This window comes from Podarcis muralis, chromosome 11 (assembly GCF_964188315.1).
Source record: "Podarcis muralis chromosome 11, rPodMur119.hap1.1, whole genome shotgun sequence".
NCBI lineage: Eukaryota > Metazoa > Chordata > Lepidosauria > Squamata > Lacertidae > Podarcis > Podarcis muralis.
Window position 1 is genome coordinate 52,137,558 of NC_135665.1, and position 25,415 is coordinate 52,162,972.

The following is a 25,415-nucleotide window of genomic DNA, read 5'->3' on the forward strand; positions in this document are numbered from 1 at the left end:
CTTTTCAATGAGGCCCATTTTTGGGAGAGAGGTGCATGCTTACTCAGAAGTAAGTCCCACTGTGTTCAATGGAGCTTACTCCTAGACATCCTTGTTTACAGGAATGTAGCCTAAATTGCAAACAAGCGAACTAAAACAGTGGCTACCGTAGGCATAACTATGGACTCAGCTATACAGCTGCAAATAAAATGTTTTAAACGTGCAATATACAAATGCGACACTAGATGGCAACATTGAGCTATGCCAAATTCAATGTATTTTCCAAAACGTTTTTTTTTTTAAAGCACTTTCACAGCGTTTTTTTATATGTGTGTAGATTCTACCTATATCAATAGCATTCACTGTCAGGAGCTGCTGACTACAGCCTCATGTGTTGAGCCATGTTACTGCAGTTTTTCACTTAGGTGCCAAGAACTGACTGCTGGCTCTTTCTGGATAGGCAGGTGTATAATAGGGTTTTGGGTTACAGCAACAAGGTCTCTCTGTGCTCTATTCTTGCGCTTTGGTCCTGACTCCTGGGTTGTTCCCCAATCCTGTCTTCTGGTTTGCCCTCTGCCCCTGAATGCTTTCTGCTCTTGAGTCCTAACTAGCTGCCTTCTGGCTGCCATCAGATCCTGACTGCCTTTTGATTCCTGGGTCCTGGGTCCTGAGAAGATGGAGGAGTTCGGTTTCTTGATTATGATTGAGTAATAGCAGCAGAAACTAATGCAAAAGCACCAGATGGTGAGGTAAGGAACTTCACTGGAAGAGTGACATTATCCCGAGAACTTCCACAGAATAGTTATGAAGAAACAGGCATAATACAGATTGCAAATCTGTTTGCAAACTGAAAGGGCTAAACAGCAAAGTAATCCAACTCAAACACCTCTAGCCATTAAGATTTATTCATCAAGACTCCCCCGACCCTGAACCAGGAGTTGTTATTTTCCAACAGATGCTGTGAGAACCAGGAAGATTTGGGTTTAGCTCAGAATCCATAGCGGGAAGCAGGACTAGATAACTCATAGATCCTTCCCAGTCTACAGTTGTAAACATGCCTTATTCACTCATATTATTCTTTTGCAAGTGACTAAGCAGTAGCAGAAGCAACAACATTTTCTTAGGCCAAAGGCACAGTAGTTCCAATTATCTAGAAGGCACCATGTTGGCTACCCCTGCCTTAGATTGTCTTCTAGGATCTGAGATTGACGTGTCCCTCTCAATAAATAACTTTGTCTTGACCCTCCTACTCAAGACAGAATTCCTCCAGTTAGGATACAAGATCTGGATGGACTTGTAAAGAGGTAAAGGCTTTCTGGGAAATGATATATAATGAGTTAAAGAAAATGTTAAAGAAAATGCTAAAGAGTTAAAGAAAAGTATTCCAAAAAGACTGGAGTAATTTATACAATATTTGAAAGATCATTGTAAGCAATTAACAACACTAGTAGGGTTATCTGAATACTTGGAATGAGAATTTTTGTTACCTTTCTACATTTATTTAAACTTTGAGGTATTTTGTAATGAGTTATATTAGAATTGGAAAATATATAAAATGCTGTGATATAAAGGTTACTTTTGAAAGCCAAGAGGTGAGAGGAAAGGAAGTCGACAGCTCTAAAGAGCCAAAGAAGAGAGCCAGTGTGGTGTAGTGATTAAGAGCGGTAGACTCGTAATCTGGTGAACTGGGTTCGCGTCTCCGCTCCTCCACATGCAGCTGCTGGGTGACCTTGGGCCAGTCACACTTCTTTGAAGTCTCTCAGCCCCACTCACCTCACAGAGTGTTTGTTGTGGGGGAGGAAGGGAAAGGAGATTGTTAGCCGCTTTGAGACTCCTGAAGGGGAATGAAAGGCGGGATATCAAATCCAAACTCTTCTTCTAAAAAAAATAAAAAATAAAGAGCCAAAGAAGTGAAGTGGATAATAATGATGTGATTATATATGCTTAAATGGAAAATAAATAAATATTTATTTATTTTTTTAAAAAATATCTGGAATATCTGGAAGGGAGTGGACACATATAAATACACAAGACGGTAATTTTAATTTATTAGTTTCTCCATTTTCAATCTTAAATTCAGTTCTGCACATTTCCACATCTGTTCATAATTTTTTAAACAGAAAAGTCCTCATGAAAATCCATCAACATCTTAACGCACATTTCTCCTAATATTTGTATGCACTTTTGCCTAATATACATTTTTTTTTGTAAAGCAATTTTCCATAAGCCAGTGCATTTTTGTAGACACTTTGGTTCAATAGGTGCATGTGTGTGTGTGTGTGTGTGTGTGTGTGTGTGTGTGTATTACTTGTCTGGAGAATGACATTGGAATATTCGGAGAGCTATGAAATGTGAAAGATAGCTGTCTCATTTCCCGTACTGTTTTGAGAAATGCGAATGAGAGATGTTTGCCTTCAAATACGAAGTGAATTGAATTCTTTCCCCCATTGTTGGTCCTGACATGCATTTGCCTTTTGAAGAGTCACAACATTCCTCACTGCTGGGCTATAATAACTCTTAAGTAACCCATTACTAAATTTACCAGTCACCTGGAGGTGGTGGTGAGGGAATGCTGTGCTGACACATTTGGAAGGTGCTATAAATAGCTTGGAAACAAGGAAGGAACCTGCAAAGAAAAAGGTGAATCGGCCACATCATGGTGTTCAAAAAGATGATCATGTAATCAGAAACAGTAACATTGACAGCTCACGCTCATTGCAAGGCTATAGATAAGTGAGTAAACTACTTACGAAAACAGGATTTCTGTGTTATTTATTTATTACCTGCCCTTCACCCTAGGTTCCCAGGGCAGGTTGCAACATTAAAAGACAAGATTAAAAACAGTTTTAAAATGACTTACAACCATACAAGATAACGTAGGTCCTAAAAATATACACCTCAAGTGTCAAAAGCCAGAGCAAAGAAGTGTGCCTTCAGCATTCTCCAGAAGCTGTACAACGAAGCTGCCAGACACAACTCTGTGGGGAAGGAGTTCTACAGCTTAGGGGCCACCACAGAGAATTCCCTGTCAAATGATGCATGCGCGCGCGCACACACACGCGCACACACACACTCAGAGCCTCTGAGGGCCCCTCTGCCAATCTAAGCACTCAAGGGTCTGTAGGAAAGGAGGCTGTCTTTCAGATATTTGTGTGAGAAAAACAGCACAAATTCATCTCGTCCAATTTGTCCAATTTACATTCATTTAAAGTGTGGGGAATGATTGCATGGATTAGATGTAGCAACGCTGCTACATCTTTTCTCGGAATTGTCTGCATTTAGGCACACAATTCCTTTCATGCAGTTTAGCAGGCAAAAACAAACAAACAAACCCAGAAAGAGAAGGAAAGAAAATAGGAGGCAGATAAAGCTTTGTATGTAGAGGAATGTAAAATACTGGCAGGTGGAGGCGCAGGAAGCAGTGCTACAGCAGGGGAAGTATCTCAGTAGGGATGTCTGGTGTCGCAGGAGCACAACACTCCTCTGTCAGCCCGCTTAGTAATTCCCCTGGATCTCATTTTATGGAGCCCTTTCTAATTCATGCAGGTGTCAATGATTAAAAAATGCTGTGTGTGAGGGAATTGAGAGAGTTAAAGAGAAGTGGCAGAAAGAGAGGCGGGAAAGATGGTGGCAGAAGATAAAGGGGGTGGACCCACCCATCTCTAGCCCCAAAATGATTACCTCCAAGAATAGCAATCTTTTTTCATTGATAGGCACCTACCTGCACATGCGGTGGGAATGCCAAGAAGTTCAAGAATCTTGGAAGCTTTTTGCAGAAATTTCTGAAATAGTAAAACAAGAAACAAAAACTGCTCATATGCTGTACTTACTGAACTTATTTGAGGTCATTCAGTTCAAAACTGTACTGATTTTAACCACTGATTTCAAAACTGCATTGATCTTTTGGTTTCTTTGAATTCCTAGCAACGCTGGGTATAAGGCTGCTAGTTATTAACAGAGCATCACCGGTGTAAAAGTACTTTATGGAATAACATAAGCAAAAATACAGGTTTATTCACCGAGAAGTTTTGCGATTTACTTTCTGATAGTGGGAAAGACTATCAAAATTAGAGGGAGGAGACTGAAGCATTAAACAATGGAAGAGAATGTGCAAATGCAATTGCTTTTACTTAAGCACAGTTTCCCTCGAAGGATGAGGCACAGTAAGTTAAGACAAAGGTTTCCTGGAAGGCATAGGTTTTGAGGAGGAATGTGACGGAAGAAATGACATTGCATAGGTGTTCTGGGAGGGTGTTCCAAACAACCAAAGGAGCAGCAAGAGTGAGGGTAGCAGACAGTGGTCATTTGTCTATTTTATCTGAAATCATTTCTAAACCATTTAATATACTGAGATATCATAGAATCATAGAGTTGGAAGGGATCCTGAGGATCATCTAGTCCAACCCCCTGCAATATGCAGCTCTCCCATACCAGGATTGAATCTGTAACCTTGGTGTTTCAGCACCACACTCTAACCAACTGAGCTATGAGGGAAGAGCTATAAGGTATGGTTACCAGACGTCCCCGTTTCCCAGGGACAGTCCCCGGATTTACAAATCTGTCCCTGGACAAAATCCGTCCCCAGAATGTCCCCGGATTTCATTTAATGTCCCCAGATTTATATTTTAAGTGTTGTAGATTTATTAGTAGGGAATGGAAGTTGTGTGATTGGTTCAACGGCACAAGACACATTATATGGCGACTTCCGGCGAGGCAAAATGGCAGGTGCCACAGCAGCGAGCAGCTCCTGAAGCCAGCCAGCGCCAACTGTGCTACCAGGCTGGCTCTGGGCTGCTGAGACTGCCGCTGCTGAGGGGGAACTGGGGCTGCCCGGCGCGTCAACTGGGGGAACCACTGACCCCCCCTCCATGACCCAAATCAAGCCAGGAGCGAGAGCGCCCGGCCACCTGGCTGACTGCCCAGCGGCGCTCCAGGGCCAGTAAAAACCCTGGAACCGATGCAGGGAGATTGAGGAAAGGAGGAGGAGGAGAGAGAGAAAGAGGAAGGAGAAAAAAGAGGGGAGCCTCGACCTTGCCGCGCTGCTGCTGTCACCGCTGCTGAGAAAGAGAGGTAGGAGAGCACTGGGAGGGCAAGGACACGTGGCCGAGCCCAAGCCCGACCCAAGACTACTCCATGGCAGATAGCGCTCCAAGAGAACAGGCCAGGGCCCAGAGGAAGGCCGCGTGACAGAGGAAACCCAGAAGAGAAGATATTACTTCTTTTTTTAAAAAATGTTTTTTAAAAATCACTTTCTTTTCTTTTCAAAAAAAGAAGTGTCCCCGGATTCTTTGAAAAAAATCTAGTAACCTTACTATAAGGGGAGCAAAGTATGGAGGGTGTTGAAGAAAGGACATTGTTTGGTTGTTAGGCTGCATGCAGAGAGAGAACCGGGGTATGGGTTTAAAGAGGGGTGCCACATGGTCTGAACTTTGAGGTGAATGATTTTGGCAGTAAGGTTCTGGATAAAGGACACAGGCTTAAGGTGTGGCAATGGAAAGCCCAATAGGACAAAGTTGCAGGAACCGATAAACGAGATCACCAGACCCAGAAGACTTCATTCTTTGATGTTTGTGCAGCTGAACAAACAAAACCCAAAGAGAAAAGCTGGGCACACCCAAGGGTTGAATGGATCCTGTTAGGAAAGTTGACTTGCTTTCACTTCAGAAAAGACGCCCAACCCATACAGTACCAGAAGCAGGCTGCATCTCAGAAACAAGACTTAGTGAATTCAGTGGGGCTTCTTCCCAGCTATGTGGTGTTAGGATCTTACCCTGAGTTTGACATAATCATAGAGTTGGAAGAGACTCCTGTCATCTAGTCCAACCTCCAATGTAAAAATCTCAATGTGCGACACCTCCCATCCAATTTGAAACCGTACCAGACCCTGCTTAGCTTTGCAAATGTGCTAGCAGTTTTTTTAAAAAAAACCTGCCGCTAGATTCAATGTAGTTTGTCATAGCTGGAGTGATGGAGTTTGAGACAAGGGCAAGTTAGAACTCCTAGTGGGCACATGGAAGGAGTCATAGAGAAATAAGTGGGTGATGCTGTGGGTTAAACCACTGAGCCTTGGGCTTGCCAAACATAAGGTTGGCGGTTCGAATCCTCGCGACAGGGTGAGCTCTCGTTGCTCAGTCCCTGCTCCTGCCAACCTAGCAGTTCGAAAGCACATCAAAGTGCAAGTAGATAAATAGGTACCACTCCGGCGGGAAGGTAAACGGTGTTTCCATGCACTGCTCTGGTTCACCAAAAGCGGCTTAGTCATGCTGGCCACATGACCTGGAAGCTGTACGCCGGCTCCCTCGGCCATTAAAGCGAGATGAGCGCCGCAACCCCAGAATCGTCCGCGACTGGACCTAACAGTCAGGGGTCCCTTTATCTTTACCTAAGCCCCACTTCACATGTTACTTTCATCTTCATGGCTAGCCCAAACCACTGTGCCACACTGTTGCCCTCAGGTCCTGGTTACTGGCCTCCCAAAGTCGGCCACTTTGAGAACAGGATGCTGAACTAGACGAGCAAGCTTTTCTTATGAAGACAAAACAGAGAAGGGATTTCGTTTCCTTTCAGGTAATTTCCAGGCAATTATACTGATTGCATCTTACAGATTTACAACTTCCCTATTCTTTGCAAAGCACCTGCAATACCACTTTTTTTTTTTTAAAAAAAAAAAAAGCTCTTTGGGAACGGGCGACAGTGACGCGTGTGAGGCGCCTGTTTACCACTTACATAGCGCGGGGAGTGGGGAAGGTAAATTCAGATACTGTAATCCTGAATGAACAAGGCCGGGAACCGAATTTAGTTCGCCTCAGGAACGGCGCGCGCGCCAGGTGCGCTGTTTCCCACCCAGCCTTCTCGCGCGCGCCTGGAAACGCAGCAGCTGGAGAAGCGGCCGCTCTCCCAAGCCGCGCCCTTTTTTAGCGGCGCTGGTAGGTAGGGGGCGGTGCCCGCCAGCCGCTCGCGCCCTTACCTGCGAGTCACGTGTTCGCCTTCCGGCAAGGGGCGGGGCTTCTTCTTGTCAGAGGTGTGTGTGTGTCTCTCTCTCTCTCTCTCCGCCTCCTTTTTAAATTTGGCTTCCCTTTCTCTCAGGAGTATCCCAATTAGACTCTTCTTCCCTCAGACCTCTCCACGTTTCACTCGACTTTTTCTCTCGCCTCCACTCCCCGCGCGGAGGAAGACACCTGGCGCGCGCGCCTCGCTTTCTGTGTGTGTTTTGCGCGCTGCCGGGAGAAGGAAGCGAGGAAGAGAGAGAGAGAGAGAGCGAGCAAACTTGAGAAACTTGTTTGTCCACTCCTCGGGCTGGCTCTCCGCGAGCGAGCTCGTTTTAAAAGGGGAACGGTGTGGGGAGGGGGAAAGGAAGGAAGGAAGGAAGGAGAGGGAGCCGCTGGCCGAGAAAAGCATGAAAGCCAGCTGAGCAAAACATCCCCCGCCTGCTTGGGATTCTGCCTGGACACCGAGGAGAGGGTAAGCGAAAGGGGTGGCTATTGTTTGGGAGCGTGAGGGATGTTGGGAGGCGGAGGGAGGGGAAGGGGAAGGGGCTCCAGGTGTGTTGCAGCACAAAGGTAGGGGGACAACTTGGGGCAGAGTCCTGGGCTTTGTTCTTCTCACCTGCCCGTGGCATGACAGCGCCACAACTCCCCCTTCTTCCAGTCTTTCCCATATATCTCTACCAAGAAGTTGTATCAGATGCTGGGCGGAGGTCGGACTCTGACCTAAGCCTTCCACTTCATTTTCGTTTCCTCTGTTCCTTCTCTCCCCCGAAAAGACCGACCTTGTTTTTGAAGAGGGTCTTATTCTTTCCTTTTCACTTCCTGTTGTTTGTTTGTTTGTTTCACCCACCCACCCCTTTTCAATCTCTGCAAGGTTGTGTATGTGGCATGTAATGTCTGGGTTGGTTTTTGATTTGCATCTCTCAGCTGTGTAATCGGGACGTGGACAGATAAATTCAGGAAAGCACACATGCTCTGGACCATATTGCAACCAACTTGCTTTCCTGCTCACAAATCTAACTGTTTCTCCAATTAGATCTGGAGACATAAACAATGTCTGCAGTCCACGCCTTCGGAGATTCCTCCCTTTTCATTTCCCGTTCACAACTTCTCAAATGGATTTTCCTTAATTCAGATCCAGATGATGTTTAGCGATGTCTGGCTGCCTGTTAAATTTGTTTGGTGGATTCTTAGTTAATGATATGAGATAAAAATTGGTGCTAGTGTTCGCTGATGGAGGAAATTGTTGGGGGGACGGTCTTCTGATAGCTGTGAATCTCTGTTTGTGAATGAGATACCCATCAGAGTTAGAAGACAGTGAGTGACACATGCACATATCCAGTTATAGGTAGAGGCAGAGAAAGCAGGAACTCTAGCTTGAAGACACAAAGGCAGAGGGGGAGAGAGTTGTGGGTTAGTTGCAGGAGGAGGATCTGGGGCTCAGAGTTTTTTCCCCCTGGGAATGTGACACAGGGTGGCACTAATTTACTGCCTTCGGCCTATTTAATTAATTATTATTACAGTGGTACTTTGGGTTACAGATGCTTCAGGTTACAAACGCTTCAGGTTACAGACTCCGCTAACCCATAAATAGTACCTCGGGTTAAGAACTTTGCTTCAGGATGAGAACAGAAATCGCACGGCGGCGGCGCAGTGGGAGGCCTCATTAGCTAAAGTGGTACCTCAGGTTAAGAACAGTTTCAGGTTAAGAACGGACCTCCAGAACGAATTAAATTCTTAACCCGAGGTACCACTGTATTAAAATATCTGTCCATATCTGTCCTGTCATTTCTTATTAAATACTGTGCTCTATTTATTTATTTCATAAAGTTTATATACAGCTTGATTGTAAGAACCTCAAAGCTCAAAGTTTTGATGTGTTTCTCTCCACCCCACCCCCACTTTGATCCAAATTGAGAAGAAGAACACCTAGCTATGTTTTAAATTGGTGAGGTGTACACAGCCCCGGATACGCTGTTTAGTTTCTTGATTTACCTATGTATTCAGCAGGTAAATTAAGATACCAAACAGTGGGGGTTGTGTACATCTCACTGACTTAAAACATAGCCAGGTTGTTGTTGTTCTCAATTTGGATCAAAGCAGATTTTTTGCTTATGTGCCATGGACAAATGAGAAAGGACTTACTATTTAGTTTCTAATACAGTGGTACCTCGGGTTAAGTACTTAATTTGTTCAGGAGGTCCGTACTTAACCTGAAACTGTTCTTAACCTGAAGCAGCACTTTAACTAATGGGGCCTCCTGCTGCCACTGCGCCGCCATTGCATGATTTCTGTTCTCATCCTGAAGCAAAGTTCTTAACCTGAAGCACTATTTCTGGGTTAGCGGAGTCTGTAACCTGAAGCGTATGTAAAACCGAGGTACCACAGTAGTAGAACCCACCATTTTCTACCTCTATCCTTTTGGGTATGCACAATACCGAAAGCAGTCGTTTTCCAGCCTGGTGTGCTCTTGATGTTTGGCACACCAGCTTTAATCAGGCCCAGCCAGCCAAGGATGGGGAACCTGTGGCCCTCCAGATGTTGATGGACTGGAGCTCCCATCATCGCCAACCATTGGCCACACTGGCTGGGGGCTGAAGGAAGTTGGAGTCCAAGAGCTGGGCAGCCGCAGGCTATACACCTGCCTTAGACAGTCACCTGCAGCCTCAGTGCCTTAAAGATTAGGCAGGTGGCCCCTAGGAAAAGAGTATTTCTGTGGTAGGAGCTTGTCTTTGTCTTTATGTGCTGGGTAAAATAAAGAGGATGGAATGGGCATAGGCATTTGGAGGGAAAAGGCTTTGGGTATCCCACCAGCCTTTGAACCCAATGTTTTGACTATACAGTGGTACCTCAGGTTAAGAACTTAATTCGTTCCGAAGGTCCATTCTTAACCTGAAACTGTTCTTAACCTGAGGTACCACTTTAGCTAAGGGGGCCTCTTGCTGCCACTGCGCCACCGGAGCACGATTTCTGTTCTCATCCTGAAGCAAAGTTCTTAACCCGAGGTACTATTTCTGGGTTAGCGGAGTCTGTAACCTGAAGCATATGTAACCTGAAGTGTCTGTAACCTAAGGTACCACTGTACACAATTTGGATTTTACGTACAGTCCCTAGAACGTAACCTCCATGTAAGCTGAGAGTCACCTGTACGGAAACCAGTTGATTTAAGAGCTCCTATATCTGCAATCGACCCCAAAAGCAGCTTCTAATAACTAGCCAAATCTCTCTAGGGAGGGATTTCACTATTTGGGATGCTGCAACTAAAAAACAGAAAATATTGTTAGTTCAATGTACGTACTACTGGCATGGATCTTCCTTGAATGTGGTGTTGAGGTGCATGGTGCAGATAGTATAATTGAATTGTAGAGCTCGAAAGAACCCTGAGGATCATCTAACTCAACCGCTTGCGATGCAAGAATCGGCTAATAGCTTGTTCCTTAGAATGTTTACTTGGAAATAAGTCTCCCTGTGCTTAATGTCATCTATTTCCAAGAAAGTGTGAGTAGGCTGCTTGCCTTGGGCATTAGCTATGCTTGTTATGTGCTTTAACCTTTATTCTGTGATTGAAATACGTGTTCCAGGTGTGGTAGATAAAAATGACCCCTTCCTGGTTGGATATTGCTTGGGCCAGAACAACACCGAATATCTATAAGTGATTCACTAGAGCAGGAATTCAAGCAGGTCACAACCAGACTGCAGAGTGTGGTTAGTCTGGAGATTCCACCCTTTACTCCAGAATTCAGAGCATCCTTCTTCAAATATGTGCACTGTTTGCCCAGAGCTTTAGATCTTTCCATGGTAGACATGGCATGTAAACACAAAGTACTGTTCCGAAGCGAAAGTGGGTTATTTTCCATCAAACAACATCAGTGAAGTTTGAAGGGGCAGAGCAAAAATTTACTTCCTCTTGTCTATGTGGCTACAGGCTACTTGCTTGTCTCTGGGGTATTTGCTTGTAAAATGACTCCATGTGGCAGCTTCTTTCAGATTCCTTTAGAATAATTTGGGCTGGCATAGTTCGTATTGCACCTGAAACAGAGAGGATAAGGAATAATAGTTTGTGGCTGTTCAGGGATTTTGTTTTGTTTTGTTAACTTGCTTGTTTAAACCATTTGAAGCACCTCTCCATACCCAATTAATGTTACTGTTTTTTGAGTTTGTATGCGGAGTAGGAAAATAGACCAGCTGTTAGCTCTATCGTAAGCCACTTTGTCTTAGTAAGCCAAGGTATGTACGAGCCTTTTGCTTCCATTGGCACGAGCTGTGATTAAACTAGGAAGCCTCTAATTAGCCATAGTTTCACACTCCTGTGGTAAACTATAGTCACCAGCTACAGAAGGAGCCAGGATCTTTCATCAACTTTAAACCATGGTTTAAGAGCCCGGCTTGTTTTGAAGCTGGTGACCATAGTTTCCCAGTTTGGAGCAACACTAAACTGTGGTTAATGAAACTTTCCTGTTCAGCTTCAGGTTATAGTGAACAGGCTACATGTGTGGGAAAAGACTCATGCATATATATCTTCCCAACAACTGGATACAGAAGCTAATGGAATATGCAGAAATGATGAAACTTACTAGGGGGAGAAGAAATCAAGATAACAATTTTTTAAGAAAGGAATGGAAGTGGTTTATTGAATATTTACAAACTGTAAACAGATCAAGACATTGGCAGGATTGTTGTAAAAAAAACCTGTAGTTTTAAATATACAGTGGTACCTCGGGTTACATACGCTTCAGGTTACATACGCTTCAGGTTACAGACTCCGCTAACCCAGAAATAGTACCTCGGGTTAAGAACTTTGCTTCAGAATGAGAACAGAAATCGTGCGGCAGCAGCGGGAGGCCCCATTAGCTAAAGTGGTGCTTCAGGTTAAGAACAGTTTCAGGTTAAGAACAGACCTCTGGAAAGAATTAAGTACTTAACCCGAGGTACCAGTGTATATATAAGATATATATAGAATACTGTAGACGATTAAAAGAATAAGGCAATTAGGAGTATGCAGGAAAGGACGAAAATAAATGTAAGGAACTGCAGAAAGAGGGGGAAGGGAGTCGAAATTGAAAATGTAAAATCTATGGTTAAATAAAAGACTTGTGCATATATTGACTTAATAAGCTGAGGCAGCCCACGTCAGCTCTGAACACATTATAAGTCCTGCATTGGGATTTAAAAAGAAACCACATTTTTACTATTGTCAGGGATACTCAGTTCCCCCGGCCTCACTTGTGAGTAAAGAGAAGCAGAGGTATCTGCACTTCTTAAATTTTCTGGTGCCATCAGTTCACTCAGAATGCTTTCAGAACCACCTGGTAGCTTAGGTTGACACCAATTGCTAGAGACAGGATAAACTTTACACTAAGATGGTTGGTTTATTAAAGGAATATTAGGTACACAAGGGAATATTTATATTGGGATCATAAAGGTGCTAGTTGACAGTTTCTGAAGACTCGGGAGACACTGTTGCTGACACCAGCCTCCAAGTGGCTTTTACCTCAGGCCCTTATACCTCCACCCTGACCAAATACTCCCACAGCCCTGTCCAGCTATTGGGGACAATCTGCCTCTGTACCCCAAAACTCCTCTAGCTGTATTCCTGACTGTTTGGGTAGTTCAGGAAGATTTTAAAAACCCGCTGGTGTCACTTTCCTCTGGTACACAGGGCAGCTGTTTGGACCAACTCAGTCACTGGCTCCCTTCTCCAGGTCTTCACCAAAAAAGGTATTAATAAGAAACTGGGTACAGTGGTACCTCAGGTTACATACGCTTCAGGTTACATACGCTTCAGGTTACAGACTCCGCTAACCCAGAAATAGTGCTTCAGGTTAAGAACTTTGCTTCAGGATGAGAACAGAAATCGTGCTCCGGTGGCGCGGCGGCAGCAGGAGGGCCCATTAGCTAAAGTGGTGCTTCAGGTTAAGAACAGTTTCAGGTTAAGTACGGACCTCCGGAACGAATTACCGTATTTTTCGCTCTATAACACGCACCCGACCATAACACGCACATAGTTTTTAGAGGAGGAAAATCCGTAGGCATGCCACCTGTAGGCATTCCCTCCATAACACACACAGACATTTCCCCTTAGTTTCTAGGAGGAAAAAAGTGAGTGTTATGGTGCAAAAAATACGGTAAGTACTTAACCTGAGGTACCACTGTATTCAATTCAGGCCTCAATATTTCTCCTCAGCTCATCTCTGGTCTATTTTTCACATTACCCTCATCAAATCCATTCTCCCCCAAACTCCTTAGCTGACAAAATCTCAACTACCTCTCCCTCAACCGGCAGTTAACTCTCAAGTAACTAGAACCTCTGGCCAATCAGAGTCTCCTTTCACCCAGACCAATTAGTCCAAATTCATCCCATTCCACCTTCACCTAATGAATTCTCAATGCAATCGTATCTCTCTCTCTCTCCTCTCAGAACCTGTCATCTTGCCGCACCGCTAACCAGGCTTGCAACATCATGACAGAACAACTCCTTGAGCTTCCTTGGTCACAGAATATTTCCCCCTTCAGAATACAATCATAAGCAGACATATATACATCATTTCTGTTCTCTGTTCCTGTTGCTTAATCCTGTCTTAATCTGCACTGGAAAACTAGTGTTTGAATGTTAAGAATCCCAAGGGTTAATCTGTGTAGCTGGTGTGATACTGCACTGGAGAGAAACCAACAAAGTTTCCATTTAAGAAAGCAAGCTTACTCTCTTGTCTTCCAGTCACCTGGAAATTTAGCAGGATATATTCAATATGTACATTGTTTGGTCATGCATAACACTGCACACAGACATGTCCATAATGAAACATCGTATAAGAATTCCTGCTAACTATCCTCTGTTTTGTTTTTTAAACACATGTACACTTTCTGATTGGTTATGGATTTTGTGTTCCACTCCTAAATTCATTCTTGCAAAAGACTTAACTTATGCAGTCACTTGGAGATGTTTCACACCAGCATGTTTTTTCCACAGTAGTAGGGAAGAGTTGCTGCGATAACAAAAGCTTGAAAACTTCCTTTGACTTCATTAGAGGGGGAGATGAGAGTACACAAGCCTGCGGTTTACTGTGGCATATATGTGTCACACTAAACTATGACTTAGTGTTCCTGACATCCAAATTTTGTGTTGCATCCAACTAAGCTATAGTCGGACTAGACCCATTGATATTATTGTATATCACTAACTTTCGGTCCATTGATTTCAGTGGGTCTACACTGAATAGAGAATAGCTGGATCCAGCCCTCAGACGGTATGTGGCACTTCCATAGACTTGTGATGACTAATAGCCATGGAAGGACTTATGATCTATTATTTTTATAACCAGTTAAGCTAGTGGCCATCATCACATCCTGTGGTACCGAACTCCGAAAAGGAGAGGAGATAGACAAAAATGATGAGGCTGTAGCCAGGCATATGAAATGTGACCATTCTCTCAAGCTGCCGTCAGATTCCATTGTTGTAAAAAGCGCTGGATTTGGAATGGAAAATTTCTCACGTAAGACCAGTAATTAGGAATTAGTCACAGTTCACACAAGCCTTGTATAATTCTTTAGAGCACGTTTATGAGACAATATTTGATATTTCTCACGCGCCAAAAAACATCTGACTTAAAAATAGTAGAACCAAAGCAAACAAGGTATGAGTGATTCATGCTTTGTTTCAATCCAGTCTGAGTAGATCTTGTGATACCTCAAAGCAGTATTACCTTGGGAAGAAAGGTTGGTTGCTGATTACCCAGATCTAGTCTATTTATAGTATAAAATCAGTATGCAAAGCCAAATGACATCTGTTAAATCATAGAATCACAGAATTGTAGAGTTGGAACAGGAGAAAACAAGCTTGCTCCCATCTTTCATGTGACAGCCCTTTAGATATCTGAAGATGGCCAACATATCTTAGTCTCCTCTTTTCCAGGCTAAACATCCCCAACTCTCCCATCCACTCTGATAAGGCTTGTTTTCTAGACCCTTGATCATCTTGGTCACCCTCCTCTGTACATGTCCTGCCGTGTCAATATTCTTCTTGAATTGTGGCGCCCGGAACTGGACACAATATTCCAGGTGTGGTCTGGCTAAGGAAGAATAAAGCAATGCTATTACTTCTCCTGGAGGGCACAAGGAGAAAGGGACCACAAAGGACGAGATGGTTGGACAGTGTTCTCAAAGCTACCAGCATGAGTTTGACCAAACTGCGGGAGGCAGTGGAAGATAGGAGTGCCTGGCGTGCTCTGGTCCATGGGGTCACGAAGAGTCGGACACGATTAAATGACTAAACAACAACATTACTTCTCTTGATCTGGACACTAGACTTCTGTTGATGCAGCATGGAATAGCGTTAGCCTTTTTCTGCTGCTGCATCACACTGCTGATTCACGTTAAGCTTGTGGTCTTCTAAGATCCCTAGATCCTTTTCACATGTACTGCTGGCCACCTAGATGTCCTCCATCTTATTGTTACAAGTTTCGGGTGCCAGCGTTTGTGGGTCCTCCTGCAGCTAGGGCAGGGAGGATGTGTGTGACTTTCACCTACCCTTCCTTTCTCTCCCCACATTTTCCTCCTCCTGTGGGTAGTGCAAGGAAATTAGCATTGCAAGGTTTATGGCTGGCACTTTTGAGGACTCCTTTGCAGGGCATATCAGGGAACAAACAGGCTTTAGGATCCTGCAGATTCTTATTTGCCTCAGTAAGCCCTGCTTAAACTCTCATTGACAGTGGAGCGTTGCTGATGGGAGAGCTTTCCATCCTCGCATCAGGCCTCTCTCACCACCAGCAGAACAGCACTTATATCCTTCCTATAGATGCTCTGTAGGGTGAAGGGCTCTGCTTTTGCAGAAGAGCATCTGAGCGTCAGAAGATCCCAGATTCCTGGCATCTCTAAGTAGGACTAGGGAAAACCACCACCAAAATCCCGAAGAACTACTGCTTGTCAATATAGACAATACTGAGAGTTGCCACAGTACAATCACTCTGCATAAGGGAGCTTCCTACGTTCCTAAATGCCAGCTGTAGGATTGCATCTTTAGTGTCTTGTTCAGAAGTTTGCTTCCTAATTGCTGCTCAACCTTGCAACCTTAACTTTATTCAATCTTTAAAACTTGTTTTATTCTCTTGGGCAATCTACCAATGTTCTAGTCCCCAGGCTTGCAGGTTACAATGAAGACTTAGGTGAGCTACTTGCCTGCCAAATGTCTTGGCCTCCTCGTTAATTTTGCAGTTTCTGCTGTAGCCTGAGAGCTCTTTACTGAGATGACAGATTTGATTGTGAAGCGGGTGTGTGTGTGTGTCTCTTTTTTTTTTTTAAGAGTACAAAACCCCATTCAACTGTTCTTGGCTTCGTCCTTGTCGATGACACCATTCCAAGTTAAATGAGTTTTTACTGCTGTGTTTTTAAACACAGTGAAATTACGACGAAACTATTGTCTCCTTCCCTTGATAACTATCTGATCTCAATAGACACACTCTGCAATTATTTTTTTAAAAAGCTATAGAACAGGGGTGCAGAATCTTCTTCAGCACAAGGGCCACATTCCCTCAAAGGCAAACTTCCAGGGGCCACTTGCCTGTGGTGGGCAGGGCCCAGTGTTCGAAACTCCCATTGTTCTTGGTGCATTTTGCGACAGAAAATTTCATTGGGACCAGCAATTTCTGAGCTCTTGGCACGGTACTGCACCTAAGATTTCAGATTAAAACTGCAGTGTGGAAGGAAAGGAAACCTTTTCCTGCTTCCCCACGTCCAGCTACTGTCTGAAGACTGGAGAAGAGACCCTCTTAAGAATATTAGGGGGGTGGGCAGGGGAAGGACTAGGCCACGTGAAAAATGAACATAATATTTTAGCTGCAGTTCATTTATTTTCAGCTTTGTTTTCTTGTTATTAAAAAGCGTGTCTAGACATTTCGTTGTTGCGCCCATAACCTAGGTTTAAGGTGCCATTTAGCTCCTAGCCTTCATATCTAACACTGGTGGGGCCATAAGCAAAAGTGCGCAGAGCAACAGACGTGATGCTTAGCTTTGTGCATTAGGCTGCACAAAAAGTCTAAGGTCTCTGCATGCACATATATCCCCAACCCTACCCATTCCTCTAATTTTTTTAAAGGTCTCCATGCTTTATTCTGTGTATAGAGCAGGTTGTTCCCATCAGTAAATATTAAGAAATCATTCTTGAGAGATGCAGCCTTTGGCTTTACACGAATGTCTTCAGAACTGGTTTGCTTTCTGTTGAACTTTACAAGTGTAAAGTTCAAACATTTGCCTCTCTGCAGTAGCAAAGTTTCCTGTACAAGGGAATACAGTTCGGAAAGTGCTGTTAAAGTGCACAAACCACCTATCCCTTTTCATGCGTCATAGGCGTTTTCAGTTTGCTCAGTACTTGAATGGTCCCAATATATCTTATCTCACTTTTATGTGATATCTTGCTATCTGCTCAATCCTGTTGGTGCATGCCAAGTTGATCAGGGAAAACCATGTAGGAATGATTAATTGACTTTCACGAGTCCTTTTCAGGCAAAAGCTACTCTAATTGTGTGGTTAGCAACCTTGTTTGGGTATTTGGCCGTTTTCATTAGGACTGCAGCCTGCAGGGGAGAGGATCTATGTTTGATAACTTGCTGGAATTGGTTCCATGACTTGGTAAACCAAGCCATGGCTTACTGCCATTTTGCTCCTCTGTTCTTGAGGTTCCTTGAGCTATCAAGGTTTGGCTTAGCATGTTGTCTGAATCTGGGCTTGTGGTTAAGTGCTCTCCTCGCTTATCAGAAGCTGTAGTCTTGAAGAAACCTTCGTGGTTCATGGTTGTGAGGACAGAGCTGAACCATAAGCCGGGGTTGCAGATGACATGCTAAGCCAAACATTCATTCTGCTACAAAGCATATTGTCCATTGTATTACTTAATGTTTACTTTCTATAAAGGTCATGGTGGGAAATGTTTGGTGAAAGAACACAAAGTGAGACTGTGTACTTTTTTATATATATAATAAACGTAGTAAAACATACAACAATAAAATAATGGTTAAAATCACAGGTAAATCATCATCAGCAATATATATTCTCTGATGGGACAGTAAAAGACAAAGTCACTTATGATCCAAAAGTTTGGACAAATAAAAATGTATTTTAGCTTATGGTTACCACAAAAACCACCACCACCACCACAACAACTGATCATTGCTGGCAGAAACATTGACTATGAAGGGGGCAGAAATTACTTGGTGACACAACTTAGGTGACCAGGAATGATTGCTGGTGACTTGTTGGTATCTGTCCATCTCTGGAGTGGAGAAGTGTGCTTTTGTGGGTGAAGTCAAATTGTTGTAAGCTTACAGCGCCTGCTGTGGCTGTAGAGACATGTTTTGTTGCAGCTTCTTCTTTCCACTCCTCCCAGCGGTCATTCCTCCTCTGGTCACTGCTGTGGATACACAACCTAATTGCCTGTCTCCAGGCATGGTGGTAGAAATCTGTGCTAATTAGGCTTTGAACCATTTGTAGCATGATAGTGTTCAGTAGGAACAGTCTCAAACTCTCTTCTAGAACTGTCAGTAAATGCAGTTTTAAAACAAGGATAGGGAACCTGTGTCCCCCCCCAGATGTTCTTGGTCCCGCTGAACTCTGGCTAAACTGGTTGGGGCTGATGTGGGGATTCAACATCTGGAGAGCAACAGGCTCCCCACCCCTGCTTTAAAGCATCCTGTGCAAACCTGTAACAGACTGCTTCTGATCCTTTCTACATGAAGTTTCAATGCAGGTACTTATATACTTCCTGGTGTCTACAGCAATTTGCAAGTAATAAATCATTAGACAGCTGTCTTGCAACTTCATTTTAGCCCTGGAAAGTTTGTATAGGTGCAGAACTGACTTGAATGCTGCATGCGTTCTCATTAGTGCTGGAAGAGACTTTTAATTAGCCCCATTTCATTGTGCCCCAAGGGAAGGTAATTCCCTATTTACTATATCTTTTTCTTCCCTGCTCTTTATATAATAAGCAATCTGTTCTGCTGGGCAAAAAAGTCAACAATTAAATCGCGTCTATAAGAAATCTAAATGATTTATAGCAAGAAGAAAGCCACAGTGCTGCTATAGATCTAGCATTAGATTGGAAACTGGGACTGTAATTGTAACCCCATTTACCCAGGAATAAGCCCCATTGAATTCAGTAGGAACTTCCTGCTGAATAGACACAATTAGGACTGTGCTGTTGTTAATTCTTTGTTAAAATGCATGCTAAACACATCTTTAGACTTGATTACAAGGCACAGTCAAAAATGCACCTGTGGATTTGAAAACCAAAATAATGGAAAGTCTTCCATATATTTAGCAGTGTACATTGAAGCAATGTAATGTAAATAAAGGTGCATATTTGAATGTATAGTGAGACAAAGTTTCAAAAAATTAAATTCTGGTTATGCTTTTTATAAATATCTTAAACTGTGTATAGTGAACAGTGCATTAACCTTCAGTGCTATCAATCAGATACTTCATGATGCAAGAAAAGAACCCACATCCCTATTCTTTTTTTAAACTGCAGTCTATTTTTCAGTTCCATAATATAATCCACTTGCACAAAATATGTACAGATTGTTTCTCTTAGAGGTAGCCCACTAAATCAACATACAGCGTCTCTGCTTATTTATTTATATGGTTATTGAAGTTTATTGTCTTGCTTAATGTTTTCCTTTAGTTCCCTAAATGGTTTAATGCCTGTTTTAATCCTGCCACATTGAGATGGGCAGAATGATTCCCCTAAGTGAGGATATAAGATGCTCTTCATGTTTCTCATGATGTAAGCTCTGGTCCAGAAGCTTATTCTGCAGTAAATCTATTAGTCTTCAATGTGACTCCTCCTTGTCTTTGCCCTAATGCAATCAGTCCTCCAGTGGTGGCAATCAGACACACTCAGTGGTGGTTTAGTCATGTCCGACTCTTCGTGACCCCATGGACCAGAACACGCCAGGCACTCCTGTCTTCCATGGCCTCACGCAGTTTGGTCAAACTCATGTTAGTAGCTTTGAGAACACTGCCCAACCATCTCGTCCTCTGTCGTTCCCTTCTCCTTGTGCCCTCCATCTTTCCCAACATCAGGGTCTTTTCCAGGGAGTCTTCTCTTCTCATGAGGTGGCCAAAGTATTGGAGCCTCAGCTTCAGGATCTGTCCTTCCAGTGAGCACTCAGGGCTGATTTCCTTCAGAATGGAGAGGTTTGATCTTCTTGCAGTCCATGGGACTCTCAAGAGTCTCCTCCAGCACCATAATTCAAAAGCATCAATTCTACTTTCTTTAGCCTTCTTTATGGTCCAGCTCCCACTTCCATACATCACTACTGGGAAAACCATAGCTTTAACTATACGGACCTTTGTCGGCAAGGTGATGTCTCTGCTTTTTAAGATGCTGTCTAGGTTTGACATCGCTTTTCTCCCAAGAAGCAGGTGTCTTTTAATTTTGTGACTGCTGTCACCATACTACAAATCCATCAGGACAGACCGTGTTGGATCACAGCATCTTTGCTTTCCCACACAACTTTCAGTTCATTTTCGTTAAAAGTTTTAAGCAGTGGCTCCTCAGTTTCTGGTTTGTCTTAGGAAGCACAAGACAACAAGATTGCATTTAATGGCTCTTTAATATTGTTGCAGGTACCATGTGTCCTGCTGAACAATTGGATCGACTGTTTAGCTATTAAAACATTCCTGAACATTTTGTGACTTCAGAGGAGCTGAGATATATGATCAATTAATTGATTAAATAAATTTGTATACCGCCATATGCCCCTAGATCTCAGGCAGTATTCTACAGGTTGTGGTATTAGTGTGGGAAAACGGCCACAATCCAAGGGTTCCCGAACATGCACCTCCAGATGGTGCAGATCTCAGGTGAGATGATGGTACCCAGACATCTTCACTTGGTTTCAAGCTCTCAGATGGGCGGAGTACAAATAATAACATTTTTATTAGAATTACTATAGTAATAAACAAGCATGGTACAACTGACACAACATTTAAATAAGAAGAAAAAAAAATAGATTTGGGGAGAGAAGGCCAAGGGGAGACAGACCAGAAGCAAATGAGCACAGGACTCTTTTATCTTTTAAGATTTATGAAGGAGGATTTTGGCAGGTGCAACATATTAAGCTGGGTTTGAGAGAACCTGTAGCTGCCAAAATTCCTTCCTCTGCTAAGCTGTTACAGGTACAATATCCCTGCCCTCATTTGCATCTGTTCACCTTGGAAAGCGAAGGGCAACATCAGGTATGCATGATACAAATATTAAAAGTGGATCCCATGTTGTAGGTAGTGTTAAAATAAAAATGGATCTGAAAAGACTGACAATTTAATTCTTTTTAAATATATATATATATACAGTGGTACCTTGGGTTAAGTACTTAATTCGTTCTGGAGGTCTGTTCTTAACCTGAAACTGTTCTTAACCTGAGGTACCACTTTAGCTAATGGGGCCTCCTGCTGCCGCCGCGCCGCTGGAGCAAGATTTCTGTTCTCATCCTGAAGCAAAGTTCTTAACCCAAGGTACTATTTCTGGGTTAGCGGAGTCTGTAACCTGAAGCGTATGTAACTTGAGGTACCACTGTATATTCTTTTTTTGTCCAACACTCCTGTTTGTGGAAATAAATGTTTTCTCTTCCTGGTATTTCGCTACACCTTAATTTCTGAAGTTGCATCATCCCACCTTCAGACTATACTATTTTCAAAAGGGCATGCTCTGACTTGGAACGCCTGCTTCCTCCTCTCTTCCCACACATCCTGACGTTTCTGTGGAAGTTGCAGTCTCCCAATTCATGCTTGGGCACCTGTGCAACATACAAGGGGATACACATGCAGGTCTACCTGCTGTCTGGGTCCAGGCCACTCCCTTTAAACATGAGGCTAGCTTCCTTTTACAGGAGCACATCTGTTCCCAGGTGATGATAAATGACAGTACCAATTGCTCAGATCCTCTTTTTTCCCTGACTTCCATTCTTTAGGCAGATGCATTGCTGGTTAGCGCACTGCATTCAAGCTTTGTAGGCACACTTTCTATGACACATTCCAAGTGACAAAGCTTCACGCTACCCTTTAGTTAACCTCCTCCCCGGTGTCTATGTGAATTGGCTATGCTGAGCCAAGATGTGACTGATGTTAATTATATAATAGCGGAACGTGCGTCCTGTTGAAATGTGCCTAACTGCTTGTGGAATCCGTGTGCACTGTGAACAGTATGGGTCTGCAGATGCACTGCGTGGCCAGATGTTACTCAGAAGAGACACATCTGGAGTGTCACCTTCTGCTTGCTTGTTTTTGAGAGGCAGGTTTACGGGTGCCGGTGGTCGCACCCAAGCTTTTTAATTTCTGGCAAAGTAGTTTGGCTCCAACATGCTTTTTGGGCAGCGCTCACTCTGGTCAGTACTTGCATGTATGTGCTGGGGTTGATTTTGTGAGAACTCGCTTTCTGCAGCTCCGGATTCCCTGCACCTTGTGTTGAACAGCGGAAAAGATGGACGAAGGACACAGCTGTGTTGGATTCACAACTCTTTATTGCAGTAGTTAGAACTGCTCCTGGAATCAGAATGACTGCAGCCTAGCTGGCTGCTTTACATAATACTAAGTAACTTGAAACAGTAACAACTTACAACTAGCTAACCAATCAGGAGCGACAGTTTTCAATCCTTCATTTACATACTGGTGGCCCTGAGTGAGAACTGCACACACATACACAATGTACGCCTCCCATTCTTCCTTGCCTTCTCTGGTCTCAGACTTTCATATCATCCAACATTCCTCAGGTGAAAGAAAATAGGGACATTTCTCACTCCCCCACAACTGACGCTCCTTGGCCCCCCCATATTTTTTTTAAATAATATTTTATTAAGTTTAACAATAAGAAACAACCACACACACAAAAAAAACAATAAACACAGAAGAAATATAAAACATACAGAATTTCACAATACAGTACAAAAATACACAATACAAAACTACAAACATTTAACCTAACAAGGGAAAGGGATAAAATCAATACACACACAAAAAGGTAGAACACATATCACTCTTTTCTATTTTCTTATCTTTGATAACTTATTTTCCCGACTTCCTCACGCCTCCCTTTTTTGTATCCCTTTTTAACAGTTAATTCAGCAAATTCATATCCTGTTACTTTATCTTTACTTAAATTAAATTCCAAATTTCTAATTTCTAATTTTTATCTATCTTATTACTAGAACCCCTTCATTTCATTTCAATGACATCAGCATTCATACATTTTGCAATATTTCTGTAAATAGATTTTAAATTTCCTCCAATCTTCTTCCACCGACTCTTCTCCCTGGTCTCGGATTCTGCCAGTCATCTCCGCCATTTCCATGTAGTCAATTACTTGCATCTGCCATTCTTCCAAGGTGGGTAGATCTTGTGTCTTCCAATGCTTTGTGATGAGTATTCTTGCTGCTGCTGTAGCATACATAAAGAAAGTTCTATCCTTCTTTAACACCAATTGGCCAACTATACCCAGGAGAAAGGCCCTTGGCCCCCCCATTTTTTGCCCCCTCCTTTCCTATCAGAAGAAGGGGGGGGGTGTTACCACCACTACATGTTCGACATTTTGTGTGACATTTTGATGTATTTTTAATCTTTGTTGGAAGCCGCCCAGAGTGGCTGGGGAAACCCAGCCAGATGGGTGGGGTACAAATAATAAATTATTATTATTAATACATCAATGGGACACAACACACACGCCCTCCACCATCCTGAGGAAAGTCTCCAATTGTCCTTTAAGACAAAGTAATATTCACTTAGTAGTTTGAAAGCACATCAAAGTGCAAGTAGATAAATAGGTACCGCTCCGGTGGGAAGGTAAATGGAGTTTCCATGCGCTGCTCTGGGTTCGCCAGAAGCGGCTTAGTCATGCTGGCCACATGACCCAGAAGCTGTACACCGGCTCCCTCGGCCAGTAAAGCGAGATGAGCGCCGCAACCCCAGAGTCAGCCACGACTGGACCTAATGGTCAGGGGTCCCTTTACCTTTAATATTCACTTGCCACTGGAAGGGATACCGTGGTGCCATTATGGCAGAGGTCCTAACCATTTGCCATATGCTCCTCAAAACAATACAGGTACCTGGAACAGGGCCTCCAAAGCAGACCAGCTTCAAGTCATTTATGTAGCATTCAACAGTAATGGTCCATTTTTGTTTGGTAATTATAAATTTGAATCACTGATTTGGATTGCAGAGGCATTCCGGCTTATGACTGATGCTGGTCGCCACTATTTGCAAACAGACAGCTTTGCTGCCATTTCCCATTATTCTGTGCTCTGCTCATGCTCTTAAAATGCCCAGTTGGTCTAAAAACAACAACAGCACCTCATGATCTTGCCTGTCTCTAGCATGCGAGTCTGAAGTTTTTCTCATTACTACCTCAGCACGTGGGAGCCATAAGAAAAAAACAGCAGCTTTTGTTAGCTGGCAGTGCCATCAGATGTGCTAGTCTGCAGCTAAGCAGTTGTTCGGGAACACCCTTCCCAGGGTTCTTGATGGCTACGCTTGAACGCTAAGCGAAGAGTACTGTACTGTATATTCTTTTCCGGAGTTTCTGCTTTAGTGAGATTGAGTGTTTTGGCTAATTCTTCTCTTAAGGGTTTTGATGCTGCTTTGTTTTTGTGGGGCGAAGTCTGTTTATCGTCTTATAGTGATTTAACCTAAGCTCTTGTGCTGTAAACTGTGAATGCATAATGTGGAGAGTCGTAAGGTGAAAAAGAAAAGTAAGTGCTGGAAGTAGTAACCATCTTATTTTGTACAAATCAGGAAAAAATGTGGACAGGCTTGGACTGGTAGTAGCTTTAGCTCAGTTCTGTCAGTGTTGCTGTTGTTTAGGTTTTTTTTAATTTCCTGGTTTGCTAGAACAGGCTTAAAATCAACAATCCATGCTGCCAATATGGTTAAAAGGCACCAGGCTTCTATTGGGAAGCCTGAATAAATAGCTATAAAATTAAATAACAGGATGTGTGTTTTCCTGAGCTGCCTTAGGTGTGCCTTGATTCTATGCTGAGTGAATATTGGCATGCTTGCACTTACCTGGTTTTTTGCATGTTGCTGTGTGCTTATAGAATTGTAATTTGTTGTATAGGCACACAGATCTCTAACTAAGGAGGTTAGGTAGCAGAATCGCACATAGCTTCTGGTAAGTGATGCATTTTCCACATTTTTAACAGTCAAGAGTGGCTTCGTTAGTATCTCTAATTCTGGACAAGTTTCTCATCAGGTAAGTCAAGTTTAATCCAGTCTAACGGCTCTTCCAGACAGACAGTGTTGCAAAAAAGTTGGCAACTGTAAACCACTTGGAGACAAATAGGTTTTTTGTTTTGTTTTGTTTAGATGCCTTTTGGATAGCTCCAAACTAGATTTTCAAGCTTCTTTCTGCAATTCAGGGCATGTGATTCCAGCTCTCTCTACCCTCCCTGCTCTCCAACGCACTTCAAGCGCTGACCA

At 43.2% G+C, this 25,415-nt stretch overlaps 2 protein-coding genes across 3 annotated transcripts in view; one reads left to right on the forward strand and one right to left on the reverse strand.

The window, feature by feature from the left end:
- The window catches only part of LOC114606318 (E3 ubiquitin-protein ligase NEDD4-like), a 206,256-nt gene extending 198,659 nt beyond the window's left edge, over nt 1-7,597 (reverse strand). The window contains exons 1-3 of the mRNA XM_077935896.1: nt 7,585-7,597; nt 6,947-7,091; nt 3,701-3,761 (exon numbers count right to left, since the gene is read on the reverse strand). Of these exons, the coding sequence (XP_077792022.1) occupies nt 3,701-3,761; nt 6,947-7,091; nt 7,585-7,597 (219 nt within the window). The remainder of the gene's footprint in view (nt 1-3,700; nt 3,762-6,946; nt 7,092-7,584) is intronic.
- ATP8B1 (ATPase phospholipid transporting 8B1) overlaps nt 7,072-25,415 on the forward strand; it is a 70,517-nt gene continuing 52,173 nt past the window's right edge. The window contains exon 1 of one of the 2 annotated variants that reach the window (XM_077936457.1): nt 7,072-7,440. Coding sequence is in view for 1 of the 2 variants with exons in the window: in XM_077936456.1 (XP_077792582.1) it covers nt 24,652-24,688 (37 nt within the window). In the remaining variant the exon portion in view is untranslated. Of the gene's footprint in view, nt 7,441-24,544; nt 24,689-25,415 lie in introns of those variants that run through there. The other variant, XM_077936456.1, reaches the window with a different exon arrangement.